A 16,781-nucleotide genomic window follows, 5' to 3' on the forward strand; every position below is an offset into this window, starting at 1 on the left:
TCCTTGGAGGACACCTCAGAATTCACAAGATATTCTGAAGGCATTCGAATCAATTCTACTTTGGCGGTTCACTGATTGTTTTTTAAAAAACGCCCTAGTTGCAATCATAAATCAGGTACAAGATGTGACATTCTCCTTCGTCTTCCTTTCGTGTGAAATCATCGAGTGCATAAGGACTTCTTAGACACAAACTCTCAATCCGTTAGTTGACACTGATAACTGCGACTACGCAGAAGGTTTTGTGGCTGCTGTTGGTTTCTTTTAGATAAAAGGCCGGGCATGATCCTGTAATCGCGAGCCGTCCTCCTCTGGGAGGCCGAGGAAAGCAGCTCGCTTGAGCCCAGGAGGTGGAGACCAGGCTGCGCCAAACGGAGAAACCCCGTCTCCACAAAAGATACCAAAATTAGCCCGGTGTGGTGGCACGGCCCCCGTGGTCCCAGCTGAGGGGCAGCAGCGCCTGAGCTGGGCAAGGGGAGGGTGCACTGACCCTTCCTCATTCCACTGCACCCCAGCCTGGGTGACACAACCAGAGCACATCTCAATGCAAACTGCTGTTTAGTTGAAGAGAGCAACTCTCGGATTTCATACATAAACGCTAACAACTGGTACGTTCCTTAAGTCAAAATACTTTTACTAAGCACCGCATAGAATCATTCCCAATCTTTTCAACCAGAACCCCCGTGAAAGAACGGCGACACCTTAATCAGCTCATTTAGGTTCTCGATCAGGAAGTCTAAACCTGCCAATCAGAGTTTCTAATTACCATGAGATGACCGGCTTAACTACCTTGAGTTCACCTCCTACCAGCTCCTGCAGGCTTTGCTGAACGTGTGCATTCTAACTCAGGGCACTTGTTGGCTTCACGAGGGCAGGTAATCACAGGACCGTGTGCCAGATACGACACACGCACATACACACTAACAAAGACACACACACACACAAACACGCAAACGCACACGCATACACACACGCACACACACAAACACCATTAACTAAAGGTCGTTCTTAGGCGTTACCGACAGTGAGGGGTAGAGAGAGAAATACAAAGACATAAGCCACAAGGCAAAAGCGAGCAAGGGCAGCAGAAGAGATCAAAGTACTGAACCCTGGGCTGTCAGCAGAATGGGTGCTGGGAAGCTTATGGAAGCAGGCACCAGGCTGGATGCCGGTGCACGTCAAAAGAGTCCCTCAAGCCTGAAGAACACGTAAGGAGTCAGAAGAGGGTGCCACAGAGTTACCACCCTGAAGGAAGTCAGAAAAGCATTCGTTCCGGGGAAGGGGACATAATCCCATCAGCGACCGTGTAAAAACTCAGACATGTCCGGGCACGGTGACTCACGCCTGTATTCCCATGGCTTTGGGAGGTCGAGGCCGGCAGACCACCTGAGGTCAGGTGTTGCAGAACAGCCCGACCAATATGAGGCAATCCCCTCTCTTCTACAAAGACGAAACTCGGTTGGACTTGCTGGCCAGCGCCTGTAAAAGCAGCTACTCAGGGGGCTGAGATAGGAGAACCGCTCGAACCCGGGAGGCGGAGGTTGCAGTGAGCCCAGATCCCACCGTTGCACTCCAGCCTGGATGACAAAAGCCAAACTCCGTCTCAAAATTTAAAAACAAAACCTCAGAAAAGCTTCCCCAGCAAGGGCCAGAGTCAGCGCCCCTCTCTATTTCTTGACAGCAATTCAGGAGAGAATGTCAGGCGGCCTGCAAAACTCACAAGAGAGCAGAATATCCTCCCCAAGGCAGAGGAGCCACACCCTGTTTCTAGAGGTGGAGTAGCCACCCATCACCCCGCAGCCCCTCCCCACTCCCAGCCAGAAAGCCCAGTCCCTGGGAAGCAAATCCACCGGCAACAACCTTTCTTCGTGGAAAACGCTTCCCCTGCCAAAATGGAAAACAAACATGATACGAAGTCCCCTCACACAACGTCAATCCCAGATAAAGGGCTGTTGTCCTCTGTTGGTTCTTCTGCCTAGGATTTTGCCTGGCGGGTGCTGTTATTTCCGCTTTTGCTGCCAGGAAGATTCCCTCTGTGTCTTTTGGAATCCACAGATGTGGAACCTGGGAACACGGAGGGCCAACGGTAGAACTCAGTGGGGTGTGTCCAGGGTGCAATTAACCGAATCAACCTGTGGGGCACAGCAGTCCACCTGGCGTGGACCGTCCCGACTGGCTGCCTTGGGCCGACGGAATGAATTCGTATTGGGGCGGGGCAGCCCAGGGGCCAAGGGTGGCAGGGCTGGAGCCCCGGGCGGGCCTGGGGCTGGCTATATAAGGCCGGGCTCTGGCAGGGGAGCTTCCTTCGGCGTTGGACGGACGGCGCACCGCGGAGGTCAGTGCGGGCTGCGGCTCCACATCCCCAGGAAGAGAAGCGGGCCTGCTCGGCTGTCTGCAAGGACCGGCGTTCCAGACCGAGTGGCCCGCTGCTCCGAGGACCCAGCTCGCTCCAGGTTGTGGGGACTCCCCGCCCCGAGGCCTGCGGTCCGCGAGGACCAGCGCCCCGGAACCAGTGGCCCACTGCTCCGAGGACCGAGCTTGCTCCAGGCTGCGACTCCACATCCCGAGGTCGCTGCCTGGCGACCGGGCAGCGAGGACCGGCCACCCCAGACTTCGTGTGTCCCGCCGCCCCGAGGACAGAGCCGCGACCGCCAGGGCAGCGACGCCTGCACAGCTCTGGCGAGATGGCGGCAGGGTCCACTACGCTGCGCGCGGTGGAGAAGCTGCAGGTGCGTCTGGCCACTAAGACGGACCCGAGAAAGCTAGAGAAATATTTGCAGAAACTCTCCGCCTTGCCCATGACGGCAGACATCCTGGCGGAGACTGGAATCAGAAAGGCGGTGAAGCGCCTGCGGAAGCACCAGCAGGTGGGCGACTTTGCCAGAGACTTAGCGGCCCGGTGGAAGAAGCTGGTGCTTGTGGACCGAAACACCGGGCCTGACCCACAGGACCCTGAGGAGAGCGCTTCCCGACAGCGCTTCGGGGAGGCTCTTCAGGACCAGGAAAAGGCCTGGGGCTTCCCAGAAAACGCGACGGGCCCCGGGAGCCCATCTCACAGCCCTGAGCACAGACGGACAGCGCGCAGAACACCTCCGGGGCAACAGAGACCTCACCCGAGGTCTCCCAGTCGCGAGCCCAGAGCCGAGAGAAAGCGCCCCAGAATGGCCCCAGCTGATTCCGGCCCCCAACGGGCCCCTCCAACGCGCACCGCTCCCCTCCCCATGCCCGAGGGCCCTGAGCCCGCCCTGCCCGGGAAGGAACCCGGAAGAGGCCACGCTCACGCCGCTCAGGGCGGGCCTCTGCTGGGTCAGGGCTGCCAGGGCCAACTCCAGGGGGAAGCCGTGGTGAGCCACAGCGAGGGGCACGAATCGTCCCACTGGGCTTCGGCTCAGAAATCGCCTCCTGTGCAGGAAAGCCAGTCAGAGAGGCTGCAGGCGGCCGGCGCTGATTCCGCCGGGCCGAAAACGGTGCCCAGCCCTGTCTTCTCAGAGCTCTGGGACCCCTCAGCGGACTGGATGCAGGCCAACTACGATCTGCTGTCCGCTTTTGAGGCCATGACCTCCCAGGCACAGCCAGAAGCACTCTCCGCGCCAACGTTCCAGGAGGAAGCTGCTTTCCCTGGACGCAGAGTGAATGCTAAGAGGCAGGTGTACTCGGGCTCCAGGCCTGCCTGCCAGCTGCAGGTGCTGACGCTGCGCCAGCAGTGCCTCCGGGTGCTTAGAAACAATCCGGACGCCCTCGGCGACGTGGGAGGGGTCCCCTACTCGGTTCTTGAACCCGTTCTGGAAGCGTGGACGCCTGATCAGCTGTATCGCAGAGAGAAAGACAATCACGCACTGGCTCGAGAGACAGATGAATTATGGAGGATTCATTGTCTCCACGACTTCAAGGAAGAAAAGCCACAGGAGCACGAGTCTTGGCGGGAGCTGTACCTGCGGCTTCGGGACGCCCGAGAGCAGCGGCTGCGAGTAGTGACCACGAAAATCCGATCAGCACGTGAAAACGAACCCAGCCGCCGTCAGACAAAGATGATCTGTTTCAACTCTGCGGCCAAGACGCCTCAGGATGCTTCCAGCAGGCAAGGGAAGTCAGCAGGAGCAGCTGACCCGGGAAATGGAGGGATCAAGCCAGCCCCCAAGCCCGCAGGAAGCAGCCAGGCTCCCTCCAGCCAGGGCGCCGGGGGGCTCGGGGACGGCGGCGGGGGCGGCATCATTAGCGGCAGCAGCAGCAGCAGCAGCGGCAGCAGCAGCAGCAGCAGCAGCAGCAGCAGCAGCAGCAGCAGCAGCAGCAGCAGCGTCCTTCACCGGCTCCCTGAGGAGCGGGCCAACCCCTGCCAGAGCAGCAGCAATGAGCACGGGGCGCCCGCGGCCAAAACCCGGAAACAGGCTGCCAAGAAAGTGGCCCCGCTGATGGCCAAGGCAGTTCGAGACTACAAGAGAAGATTCTCCCGACGATAAACTCAGGACTTGCCTTACAGATAAAATCAGGGGGGAGGAGGACCAATGCAAAGTCAATGCGGGTTGGGGAACGAAACTTCCAATGGGCACCAGAACCCTTGGCTTGGTGCAAAGTTGAGCCTCTGAATTCTGCAGGGGTCAAGTGCTGGCCCTGTGACTTTCGCCTCCCACACCCAGCCACTGCCTCCCTCCTTGGAGGACACCTCAGAATTCACAAGATATTCTGAAGGCATTCGAATCAATTCTACTTTGGCGGTTCACTGATTGTTTTTTAAAAAACGCCCTAGTTGCAATCATAAATCAGGTACAAGATGTGACATTCTCTTTCGTCTTCCTTTCGTGTGAAATCATCGAGTGCATAAGGACTTCTTAGACACAAACTCTCAATCCGTTAGTTGACACTGATAACTGCGACTACGCAGAAGGTTTTGTGGCTGCTGTTGGTTTCTTTTAGATAAAAGGCCGGGCATGATCCTGTAATCGCGAGCCGTCCTCCTCTGGGAGGCCGAGGAAAGCAGCTCGCTTGAGCCCAGGAGGTGGAGACCAGGCTGCGCCAAACGGAGAAACCCCGTCTCCACAAAAGATACCAAAATTAGCCCGGCGTGGTGGCACGGCCCCCGTGGTCCCAGCTGAGGGGCAGCAGCGCCTGAGCTGGGCAAGGGGAGGGTGCACTGACCCTTCCTCATTCCACTGCACCCCAGCCTGGGTGACACAACCAGAGCACATCTCAATGCAAACTGCTGTTTAGTTGAAGAGAGCAACTCTCGGATTTCATACATAAACGCTAACAACTGGTACGTTCCTTAAGTCAAAATACTTTTACTAAGCACCGCATAGAATCATTCCCAATCTTTTCAACCAGAACCCCCGTGAAAGAACGGCGACACCTTAATCAGCTCATTTAGGTTCTCGATCAGGAAGTCTAAACCTGCCAATCAGAGTTTCTAATTACCATGAGATGACCGGCTTAACTACCTTGAGTTCACCTCCTACCAGCTCCTGCAAGCTTTGCTGAACGTGTGCATTCTAACTCAGGGCACTTGTTGGCTTCACGAGGGCAGGTAATCACAGGACCGTGTGCCAGATACGACACACGCACATACACACTAACAAAGACACACACACACACAAACACGCAAACGCACACGCATACACACACGCACACACACAAACACCATTAACTAAAGGTCGTTCTTAGGCGTTACCGACAGTGAGGGGTAGAGAGAGAAATACAAAGACATAAGCCACAAGGCAAAAGCGAGCAAGGGCAGCAGAAGAGATCAAAGTACTGAACCCTGGGCTGTCAGCAGAATGGGTGCTGGGAAGCTTATGGAAGCAGGCACCAGGCTGGATGCCGGTGCACGTCAAAAGAGTCCCTCAAGCCTGAAGAACACGTAAGGAGTCAGAAGAGGGTGCCACAGAGTTACCACCCTGAAGGAAGTCAGAAAAGCATTCGTTCCGGGGAAGGGGACATAATCCCATCAGCGACCGTGTAAAAACTCAGACATGTCCGGGCACGGTGACTCACGCCTGTATTCCCATGGCTTTGGGAGGTCGAGGCCGGCAGACCACCTGAGGTCAGGTGTTGCAGAACAGCCCGACCAATATGAGGCAATCCCCTCTCTTCTACAAAGACGAAACTCGGTTGGACTTGCTGGCCAGCGCCTGTAAAAGCAGCTACTCAGGGGGCTGAGATAGGAGAACCGCTCGAACCCGGGAGGCGGAGGTTGCAGTGAGCCCAGATCCCACCGTTGCACTCCAGCCTGGACGACAAAAGCCAAACTCCGTCTCAAAATTTAAAAACAAAACCTCAGAAAAGCTTCCCCAGCAAGGGCCAGAGTCAGCGCCCCTCTCTATTTCTTGACAGCAATTCAGGAGAGAATGTCAGGCGGCCTGCAAAACTCACAAGAGAGCAGAATATCCTCCCCAAGGCAGAGGAGCCACACCCTGTTTCTAGAGGTGGAGTAGCCACCCATCACCCCGCAGCCCCTCCCCACTCCCAGCCAGAAAGCCCAGTCCCTGGGAAGCAAATCCACCGGCAACAACCTTTCTTCGTGGAAAACGCTTCCCCTGCCAAAATGGAAAACAAACATGATACGAAGTCCCCTCACACAACGTCAATCCCAGATAAAGGGCTGTTGTCCTCTGTTGGTTCTTCTGCCTAGGATTTTGCCTGGCGGGTGCTGTTATTTCCGCTTTTGCTGCCAGGAAGATTCCCTCTGTGTCTTTTGGAATCCACAGATGTGGAACCTGGGAACACGGAGGGCCAACGGTAGAACTCAGTGGGGTGTGTCCAGGGTGCAATTAACCGAATCAACCTGTGGGGCACAGCAGTCCACCTGGCGTGGACCGTCCCGACTGGCTGCCTTGGGCCGACGGAATGAATTCGTATTGGGGCGGGGCAGCCCAGGGGCCAAGGGTGGCAGGGCTGGAGCCCCGGGCGGGCCTGGGGCTGGCTATATAAGGCCGGGCTCTGGCAGGGGAGCTTCCTTCGGCGTTGGACGGACGGCGCACCGCGGAGGTCAGTGCGGGCTGCGGCTCCACATCCCCAGGAAGAGAAGCGGGCCTGCTCGGCTGTCTGCAAGGACCGGCGTTCCAGACCGAGTGGCCCGCTGCTCCGAGGACCCAGCTCGCTCCAGGTTGTGGGGACTCCCCGCCCCGAGGCCTGCGGTCCGCGAGGACCAGCGCCCCGGAACCAGTGGCCCACTGCTCCGAGGACCGAGCTTGCTCCAGGCTGCGACTCCACATCCCGAGGTCGCTGCCTGGCGACCGGGCAGCGAGGACCGGCCACCCCAGACTTCGTGGGTCCCGCCGCCCCGAGGACAGAGCCGCGACCGCCAGGGCAGCGACGCCTGCACAGCTCTGGCGAGATGGCGGCAGGGTCCACTACGCTGCGCGCGGTGGAGAAGCTGCAGGTGCGTCTGGCCACTAAGACGGACCCGAGAAAGCTAGAGAAATATTTGCAGAAACTCTCCGCCTTGCCCATGACGGCAGACATCCTGGCGGAGACTGGAATCAGAAAGGCGGTGAAGCGCCTGCGGAAGCACCAGCAGGTGGGCGACTTTGCCAGAGACTTAGCGGCCCGGTGGAAGAAGCTGGTGCTTGTGGACCGAAACACCGGGCCTGACCCACAGGACCCTGAGGAGAGCGCTTCCCGACAGCGCTTCGGGGAGGCTCTTCAGGACCAGGAAAAGGCCTGGGGCTTCCCAGAAAACGCGACGGGCCCCGGGAGCCCATCTCACAGCCCTGAGCACAGACGGACAGCGCGCAGAACACCTCCGGGGCAACAGAGACCTCACCCGAGGTCTCCCAGTCGCGAGCCCAGAGCCGAGAGAAAGCGCCCCAGAATGGCCCCAGCTGATTCCGGCCCCCAACGGGCCCCTCCAACGCGCACCGCTCCCCTCCCCATGCCCGAGGGCCCTGAGCCCGCCCTGCCCGGGAAGGAACCCGGAAGAGGCCACGCTCACGCCGCTCAGGGCGGGCCTCTGCTGGGTCAGGGCTGCCAGGGCCAACTCCAGGGGGAAGCCGTGGTGAGCCACAGCGAGGGGCACGAATCGTCCCGCTGGGCTTCGGCTCAGAAATCGCCTCCTGTGCAGGAAAGCCAGTCAGAGAGGCTGCAGGCGGCCGGCGCTGATTCCGCCGGGCCGAAAACGGTGCCCAGCCCTGTCTTCTCAGAGCTCTGGGACCCCTCAGCGGACTGGATGCAGGCCAACTACGATCTGCTGTCCGCTTTTGAGGCCATGACCTCCCAGGCACAGCCAGAAGCACTCTCCGCGCCAACGTTCCAGGAGGAAGCTGCTTTCCCTGGACGCAGAGTGAATGCTAAGAGGCAGGTGTACTCGGGCTCCAGGCCTGCCTGCCAGCTGCAGGTGCTGACGCTGCGCCAGCAGTGCCTCCGGGTGCTTAGAAACAATCCGGACGCCCTCGGCGACGTGGGAGGGGTCCCCTACTCGGTTCTTGAACCCGTTCTGGAAGCGTGGACGCCTGATCAGCTGTATCGCAGAGAGAAAGACAATCACGCACTGGCTCGAGAGACAGATGAATTATGGAGGATTCATTGTCTCCACGACTTCAAGGAAGAAAAGCCACAGGAGCACGAGTCTTGGCGGGAGCTGTACCTGCGGCTTCGGGACGCCCGAGAGCAGCGGCTGCGAGTAGTGACCACGAAAATCCGATCAGCACGTGAAAACGAACCCAGCCGCCGTCAGACAAAGATGATCTGTTTCAACTCTGCGGCCAAGACGCCTCAGGATGCTTCCAGCAGGCAAGGGAAGTCAGCAGGAGCAGCTGACCCGGGAAATGGAGGGATCAAGCCAGCCCCCAAGCCCGCAGGAAGCAGCCAGGCTCCCTCCAGCCAGGGCGCCGGGGGGCTCGGGGACGGCGGCGGGGGCGGCATCATTAGCGGCAGCAGCAGCAGCAGCAGCGGCAGCAGCAGCAGCAGCAGCAGCAGCAGCAGCAGCAGCAGCAGCAGCAGCAGCAGCAGCAGCAGCAGCAGCGTCCTTCACCGGCTCCCTGAGGAGCGGGCCAACCCCTGCCAGAGCAGCAGCAATGAGCACGGGGCGCCCGCGGCCAAAACCCGGAAACAGGCTGCCAAGAAAGTGGCCCCGCTGATGGCCAAGGCAGTTCGAGACTACAAGAGAAGATTCTCCCGACGATAAACTCAGGACTTGCCTTACAGATAAAATCAGGGGGGAGGAGGACCAATGCAAAGTCAATGCGGGTTGGGGAACGAAACTTCCAATGGGCACCAGAACCCTTGGCTTGGTGCAAAGTTGAGCCTCTGAATTCTGCAGGGGTCAAGTGCTGGCCCTGTGACTTTCGCCTCCCACACCCAGCCACTGCCTCCCTCCTTGGAGGACACCTCAGAATTCACAAGATATTCTGAAGGCATTCGAATCAATTCTACTTTGGCGGTTCACTGATTGTTTTTTAAAAAACGCCCTAGTTGCAATCATAAATCAGGTACAAGATGTGACATTCTCCTTCGTCTTCCTTTCGTGTGAAATCATCGAGTGCATAAGGACTTCTTAGACACAAACTCTCAATCCGTTAGTTGACACTGATAACTGCGACTACGCAGAAGGTTTTGTGGCTGCTGTTGGTTTCTTTTAGATAAAAGGCCGGGCATGATCCTGTAATCGCGAGCCGTCCTCCTCTGGGAGGCCGAGGAAAGCAGCTCGCTTGAGCCCAGGAGGTGGAGACCAGGCTGCGCCAAACGGAGAAACCCCGTCTCCACAAAAGATACCAAAATTAGCCCGGTGTGGTGGCACGGCCCCCGTGGTCCCAGCTGAGGGGCAGCAGCGCCTGAGCTGGGCAAGGGGAGGGTGCACTGACCCTTCCTCATTCCACTGCACCCCAGCCTGGGTGACACAACCAGAGCACATCTCAATGCAAACTGCTGTTTAGTTGAAGAGAGCAACTCTCGGATTTCATACATAAACGCTAACAACTGGTACGTTCCTTAAGTCAAAATACTTTTACTAAGCACCGCATAGAATCATTCCCAATCTTTTCAACCAGAACCCCCGTGAAAGAACGGCGACACCTTAATCAGCTCATTTAGGTTCTCGATCAGGAAGTCTAAACCTGCCAATCAGAGTTTCTAATTACCATGAGATGACCGGCTTAACTACCTTGAGTTCACCTCCTACCAGCTCCTGCAGGCTTTGCTGAACGTGTGCATTCTAACTCAGGGCACTTGTTGGCTTCACGAGGGCAGGTAATCACAGGACCGTGTGCCAGATACGACACACGCACATACACACTAACAAAGACACACACACACACAAACACGCAAACGCACACGCATACACACACGCACACACACAAACACCATTAACTAAAGGTCGTTCTTAGGCGTTACCGACAGTGAGGGGTAGAGAGAGAAATACAAAGACATAAGCCACAAGGCAAAAGCGAGCAAGGGCAGCAGAAGAGATCAAAGTACTGAACCCTGGGCTGTCAGCAGAATGGGTGCTGGGAAGCTTATGGAAGCAGGCACCAGGCTGGATGCCGGTGCACGTCAAAAGAGTCCCTCAAGCCTGAAGAACACGTAAGGAGTCAGAAGAGGGTGCCACAGAGTTACCACCCTGAAGGAAGTCAGAAAAGCATTCGTTCCGGGGAAGGGGACATAATCCCATCAGCGACCGTGTAAAAACTCAGACATGTCCGGGCACGGTGACTCACGCCTGTATTCCCATGGCTTTGGGAGGTCGAGGCCGGCAGACCACCTGAGGTCAGGTGTTGCAGAACAGCCCGACCAATATGAGGCAATCCCCTCTCTTCTACAAAGACGAAACTCGGTTGGACTTGCTGGCCAGCGCCTGTAAAAGCAGCTACTCAGGGGGCTGAGATAGGAGAACCGCTCGAACCCGGGAGGCGGAGGTTGCAGTGAGCCCAGATCCCACCGTTGCACTCCAGCCTGGATGACAAAAGCCAAACTCCGTCTCAAAATTTAAAAACAAAACCTCAGAAAAGCTTCCCCAGCAAGGGCCAGAGTCAGCGCCCCTCTCTATTTCTTGACAGCAATTCAGGAGAGAATGTCAGGCGGCCTGCAAAACTCACAAGAGAGCAGAATATCCTCCCCAAGGCAGAGGAGCCACACCCTGTTTCTAGAGGTGGAGTAGCCACCCATCACCCCGCAGCCCCTCCCCACTCCCAGCCAGAAAGCCCAGTCCCTGGGAAGCAAATCCACCGGCAACAACCTTTCTTCGTGGAAAACGCTTCCCCTGCCAAAATGGAAAACAAACATGATACGAAGTCCCCTCACACAACGTCAATCCCAGATAAAGGGCTGTTGTCCTCTGTTGGTTCTTCTGCCTAGGATTTTGCCTGGCGGTGCTGTTATTTCCGCTTTTGCTGCCAGGAAGATTCCCTCTGTGTCTTTTGGAATCCACAGATGTGGAACCTGGGAACACGGAGGGCCAACGGTAGAACTCAGTGGGGTGTGTCCAGGGTGCAATTAACCGAATCAACCTGTGGGGCACAGCAGTCCACCTGGCGTGGACCGTCCCGACTGGCTGCCTTGGGCCGACGGAATGAATTCGTATTGGGGCGGGGCAGCCCAGGGGCCAAGGGTGGCAGGGCTGGAGCCCCGGGCGGGCCTGGGGCTGGCTATATAAGGCCGGGCTCTGGCAGGGGAGCTTCCTTCGGCGTTGGACGGACGGCGCACCGCGGAGGTCAGTGCGGGCTGCGGCTCCACATCCCCAGGAAGAGAAGCGGGCCTGCTCGGCTGTCTGCAAGGACCGGCGTTCCAGACCGAGTGGCCCGCTGCTCCGAGGACCCAGCTCGCTCCAGGTTGTGGGGACTCCCCGCCCCGAGGCCTGCGGTCCGCGAGGACCAGCGCCCCGGAACCAGTGGCCCACTGCTCCGAGGACCGAGCTTGCTCCAGGCTGCGACTCCACATCCCGAGGTCGCTGCCTGGCGACCGGGCAGCGAGGACCGGCCACCCCAGACTTCGTGGGTCCCGCCGCCCCGAGGACAGAGCCGCGACCGCCAGGGCAGCGACGCCTGCACAGCTCTGGCGAGATGGCGGCAGGGTCCACTACGCTGCGCGCGGTGGAGAAGCTGCAGGTGCGTCTGGCCACTAAGACGGACCCGAGAAAGCTAGAGAAATATTTGCAGAAACTCTCCGCCTTGCCCATGACGGCAGACATCCTGGCGGAGACTGGAATCAGAAAGGCGGTGAAGCGCCTGCGGAAGCACCAGCAGGTGGGCGACTTTGCCAGAGACTTAGCGGCCCGGTGGAAGAAGCTGGTGCTTGTGGACCGAAACACCGGGCCTGACCCACAGGACCCTGAGGAGAGCGCTTCCCGACAGTGCTTCGGGGAGGCTCTTCAGGACCAGGAAAAGGCCTGGGGCTTCCCAGAAAACGCGACGGGCCCCGGGAGCCCATCTCACAGCCCTGAACACAGACGGACAGCGCGCAGAACACCTCCGGGGCAACAGAGACCTCACCCGAGGTCTCCCAGTCGCGAGCCCAGAGCCGAGAGAAAGCGCCCCAGAATGGCCCCAGCTGATTCCGGCCCCCAACGGGCCCCTCCAACGCGCACCGCTCCCCTCCCCATGCCCGAGGGCCCTGAGCCCGCCCTGCCCGGGAAGGAACCCGGAAGAGGCCACGCTCACGCCGCTCAGGGCGGGCCTCTGCTGGGTCAGGGCTGCCAGGGCCAACTCCAGGGGGAAGCCGTGGTGAGCCACAGCGAGGGGCACGAATCGTCCCGCTGGGCTTCGGCTCAGAAATCGCCTCCTGTGCAGGAAAGCCAGTCAGAGAGGCTGCAGGCGGCCGGCGCTGATTCCGCCGGGCCGAAAACGGTGCCCAGCCCTGTCTTCTCAGAGCTCTGGGACCCCTCAGCGGACTGGATGCAGGCCAACTACGATCTGCTGTCCGCTTTTGAGGCCATGACCTCCCAGGCACAGCCAGAAGCACTCTCCGCGCCAACGTTCCAGGAGGAAGCTGCTTTCCCTGGACGCAGAGTGAATGCTAAGAGGCAGGTGTACTCGGGCTCCAGGCCTGCCTGCCAGCTGCAGGTGCTGACGCTGCGCCAGCAGTGCCTCCGGGTGCTTAGAAACAATCCGGACGCCCTCGGCGACGTGGGAGGGGTCCCCTACTCGGTTCTTGAACCCGTTCTGGAAGCGTGGACGCCTGATCAGCTGTATCGCAGAGAGAAAGACAATCACGCACTGGCTCGAGAGACAGATGAATTATGGAGGATTCATTGTCTCCACGACTTCAAGGAAGAAAAGCCACAGGAGCACGAGTCTTGGCGGGAGCTGTACCTGCGGCTTCGGGACGCCCGAGAGCAGCGGCTGCGAGTAGTGACCACGAAAATCCGATCAGCACGTGAAAACGAACCCAGCCGCCGTCAGACAAAGATGATCTGTTTCAACTCTGCGGCCAAGACGCCTCAGGATGCTTCCAGCAGGCAAGGGAAGTCAGCAGGAGCAGCTGACCCGGGAAATGGAGGGATCAAGCCAGCCCCCAAGCCCGCAGGAAGCAGCCAGGCTCCCTCCAGCCAGGGCGCCGGGGGGCTCGGGGACGGCGGCGGGGGCGGCATCATTAGCGGCAGCAGCAGCAGCAGCAGCGGCAGCAGCAGCAGCAGCAGCAGCAGCAGCAGCAGCAGCAGCAGCAGCAGCAGCAGCAGCAGCAGCAGCGTCCTTCACCGGCTCCCTGAGGAGCGGGCCAACCCCTGCCAGAGCAGCAGCAATGAGCACGGGGCGCCCGCGGCCAAAACCCGGAAACAGGCTGCCAAGAAAGTGGCCCCGCTGATGGCCAAGGCAGTTCGAGACTACAAGAGAAGATTCTCCCGACGATAAACTCAGGACTTGCCTTACAGATAAAATCAGGGGGGAGGAGGACCAATGCAAAGTCAATGCGGGTTGGGGAACGAAACTTCCAATGGGCACCAGAACCCTTGGCTTGGTGCAAAGTTGAGCCTCTGAATTCTGCAGGGGTCAAGTGCTGGCCCTGTGACTTTCGCCTCCCACACCCAGCCACTGCCTCCCTCCTTGGAGGACACCTCAGAATTCACAAGATATTCTGAAGGCATTCGAATCAATTCTACTTTGGCGGTTCACTGATTGTTTTTTAAAAAACGCCCTAGTTGCAATCATAAATCAGGTACAAGATGTGACATTCTCCTTCGTCTTCCTTTCGTGTGAAATCATCGAGTGCATAAGGACTTCTTAGACACAAACTCTCAATCCGTTAGTTGACACTGATAACTGCGACTACGCAGAAGGTTTTGTGGCTGCTGTTGGTTTCTTTTAGATAAAAGGCCGGGCATGATCCTGTAATCGCGAGCCGTCCTCCTCTGGGAGGCCGAGGAAAGCAGCTCGCTTGAGCCCAGGAGGTGGAGACCAGGCTGCGCCAAACGGAGAAACCCCGTCTCCACAAAAGATACCAAAATTAGCCCGGTGTGGTGGCACGGCCCCCGTGGTCCCAGCTGAGGGGCAGCAGCGCCTGAGCTGGGCAAGGGGAGGGTGCACTGACCCTTCCTCATTCCACTGCACCCCAGCCTGGGTGACACAACCAGAGCACATCTCAATGCAAACTGCTGTTTAGTTGAAGAGAGCAACTCTCGGATTTCATACATAAACGCTAACAACTGGTACGTTCCTTAAGTCAAAATACTTTTACTAAGCACCGCATAGAATCATTCCCAATCTTTTCAACCAGAACCCCCGTGAAAGAACGGCGACACCTTAATCAGCTCATTTAGGTTCTCGATCAGGAAGTCTAAACCTGCCAATCAGAGTTTCTAATTACCATGAGATGACCGGCTTAACTACCTTGAGTTCACCTCCTACCAGCTCCTGCAGGCTTTGCTGAACGTGTGCATTCTAACTCAGGGCACTTGTTGGCTTCACGAGGGCAGGTAATCACAGGACCGTGTGCCAGATACGACACACGCACATACACACTAACAAAGACACACACACACACAAACACGCAAACGCACACGCATACACACACGCACACACACAAACACCATTAACTAAAGGTCGTTCTTAGGCGTTACCGACAGTGAGGGGTAGAGAGAGAAATACAAAGACATAAGCCACAAGGCAAAAGCGAGCAAGGGCAGCAGAAGAGATCAAAGTACTGAACCCTGGGCTGTCAGCAGAATGGGTGCTGGGAAGCTTATGGAAGCAGGCACCAGGCTGGATGCCGGTGCACGTCAAAAGAGTCCCTCAAGCCTGAAGAACACGTAAGGAGTCAGAAGAGGGTGCCACAGAGTTACCACCCTGAAGGAAGTCAGAAAAGCATTCGTTCCGGGGAAGGGGACATAATCCCATCAGCGACCGTGTAAAAACTCAGACATGTCCGGGCACGGTGACTCACGCCTGTATTCCCATGGCTTTGGGAGGTCGAGGCCGGCAGACCACCTGAGGTCAGGTGTTGCAGAACAGCCCGACCAATATGAGGCAATCCCCTCTCTTCTACAAAGACGAAACTCGGTTGGACTTGCTGGCCAGCGCCTGTAAAAGCAGCTACTCAGGGGGCTGAGATAGGAGAACCGCTCGAACCCGGGAGGCGGAGGTTGCAGTGAGCCCAGATCCCACCGTTGCACTCCAGCCTGGATGACAAAAGCCAAACTCCGTCTCAAAATTTAAAAACAAAACCTCAGAAAAGCTTCCCCAGCAAGGGCCAGAGTCAGCGCCCCTCTCTATTTCTTGACAGCAATTCAGGAGAGAATGTCAGGCGGCCTGCAAAACTCACAAGAGAGCAGAATATCCTCCCCAAGGCAGAGGAGCCACACCCTGTTTCTAGAGGTGGAGTAGCCACCCATCACCCCGCAGCCCCTCCCCACTCCCAGCCAGAAAGCCCAGTCCCTGGGAAGCAAATCCACCGGCAACAACCTTTCTTCGTGGAAAACGCTTCCCCTGCCAAAATGGAAAACAAACATGATACGAAGTCCCCTCACACAACGTCAATCCCAGATAAAGGGCTGTTGTCCTCTGTTGGTTCTTCTGCCTAGGATTTTGCCTGGCGGTGCTGTTATTTCCGCTTTTGCTGCCAGGAAGATTCCCTCTGTGTCTTTTGGAATCCACAGATGTGGAACCTGGGAACACGGAGGGCCAACGGTAGAACTCAGTGGGGTGTGTCCAGGGTGCAATTAACCGAATCAACCTGTGGGGCACAGCAGTCCACCTGGCGTGGACCGTCCCGACTGGCTGCCTTGGGCCGACGGAATGAATTCGTATTGGGGCGGGGCAGCCCAGGGGCCAAGGGTGGCAGGGCTGGAGCCCCGGGCGGGCCTGGGGCTGGCTATATAAGGCCGGGCTCTGGCAGGGGAGCTTCCTTCGGCGTTGGACGGACGGCGCACCGCGGAGGTCAGTGCGGGCTGCGGCTCCACATCCCCAGGAAGAGAAGCGGGCCTGCTCGGCTGTCTGCAAGGACCGGCGTTCCAGACCGAGTGGCCCGCTGCTCCGAGGACCCAGCTCGCTCCAGGTTGTGGGGACTCCCCGCCCCGAGGCCTGCGGTCCGCGAGGACCAGCGCCCCGGAACCAGTGGCCCACTGCTCCGAGGACCGAGCTTGCTCCAGGCTGCGACTCCACATCCCGAGGTCGCTGCCTGGCGACCGGGCAGCGAGGACCGGCCACCCCAGACTTCGTGGGTCCCGCCGCCCCGAGGACAGAGCCGCGACCGCCAGGGCAGCGACGCCTGCACAGCTCTGGCGAGATGGCGGCAGGGTCCACTACGCTGCGCGCGGTGGAGAAGCTGCAGGTGCGTCTGGCCACTAAGACGGACCCGAGAAAGCTAGAGAAATATTTGCAGAAACTCTCCGCCTTGCCCATGACGGCAGACATCCTGGCGGAGACTGGAAT

At 58.3% G+C, this 16,781-nt stretch overlaps 3 protein-coding genes across 4 annotated transcripts in view; 2 read left to right on the forward strand and 1 right to left on the reverse strand.

Moving 5' to 3' along the window:
* The window catches only part of KATNAL2 (katanin catalytic subunit A1 like 2), a 274,880-nt gene that overhangs the window by 179,733 nt on the left and 78,366 nt on the right, over positions 1-16,781 (reverse strand). The window lies entirely within an intron of this gene.
* Positions 2,561-4,454, forward strand: LOC129457650 (elongin-A3-like). Its single transcript, XM_063613995.1, has 2 exons — positions 2,561-4,180; positions 4,274-4,454. The coding sequence occupies exons 1-2, from the start codon at positions 2,682-2,684 to the stop codon at positions 4,452-4,454; spliced, it is 1,680 nt and encodes a 559-aa protein (XP_063470065.1). The 5' UTR covers positions 2,561-2,681.
* Positions 7,304-9,112, forward strand: LOC129457675 (elongin-A3). The gene is made up of 2 exons (XM_063613999.1): positions 7,304-8,859; positions 8,992-9,112. The coding sequence occupies exons 1-2, from the start codon at positions 7,325-7,327 to the stop codon at positions 9,110-9,112; spliced, it is 1,656 nt and encodes a 551-aa protein (XP_063470069.1). The 5' UTR covers positions 7,304-7,324.

This window comes from Symphalangus syndactylus, chromosome 1 (genome assembly GCF_028878055.3).
Source record: "Symphalangus syndactylus isolate Jambi chromosome 1, NHGRI_mSymSyn1-v2.1_pri, whole genome shotgun sequence".
In the NCBI taxonomy this organism is placed as follows: domain Eukaryota; kingdom Metazoa; phylum Chordata; class Mammalia; order Primates; family Hylobatidae; genus Symphalangus; species Symphalangus syndactylus.

Excerpts from the sequence above, each read along its gene's own strand:
- LOC129457650 (XM_063613995.1), top strand. The coding sequence starts at position 2,682 with ATGGCGGCAGGGTCCACTACGCTGCGCGCGGTGGAGAAGCTGCAGGTG. Across the intron at positions 4,181-4,273 it reads TCCAGCCAGGGCGCCGGGGG|CAGCAGCAGCAGCAGCAGCG; the intron begins GCTCGGGGACGG and ends CAGCAGCAGCAG.
- LOC129457675 (XM_063613999.1), top strand. The coding sequence starts at position 7,325 with ATGGCGGCAGGGTCCACTACGCTGCGCGCGGTGGAGAAGCTGCAGGTG. Across the intron at positions 8,860-8,991 it reads GGGGGCGGCATCATTAGCGG|GAGCAGCAGCAATGAGCACG; the intron begins CAGCAGCAGCAG and ends CAACCCCTGCCA.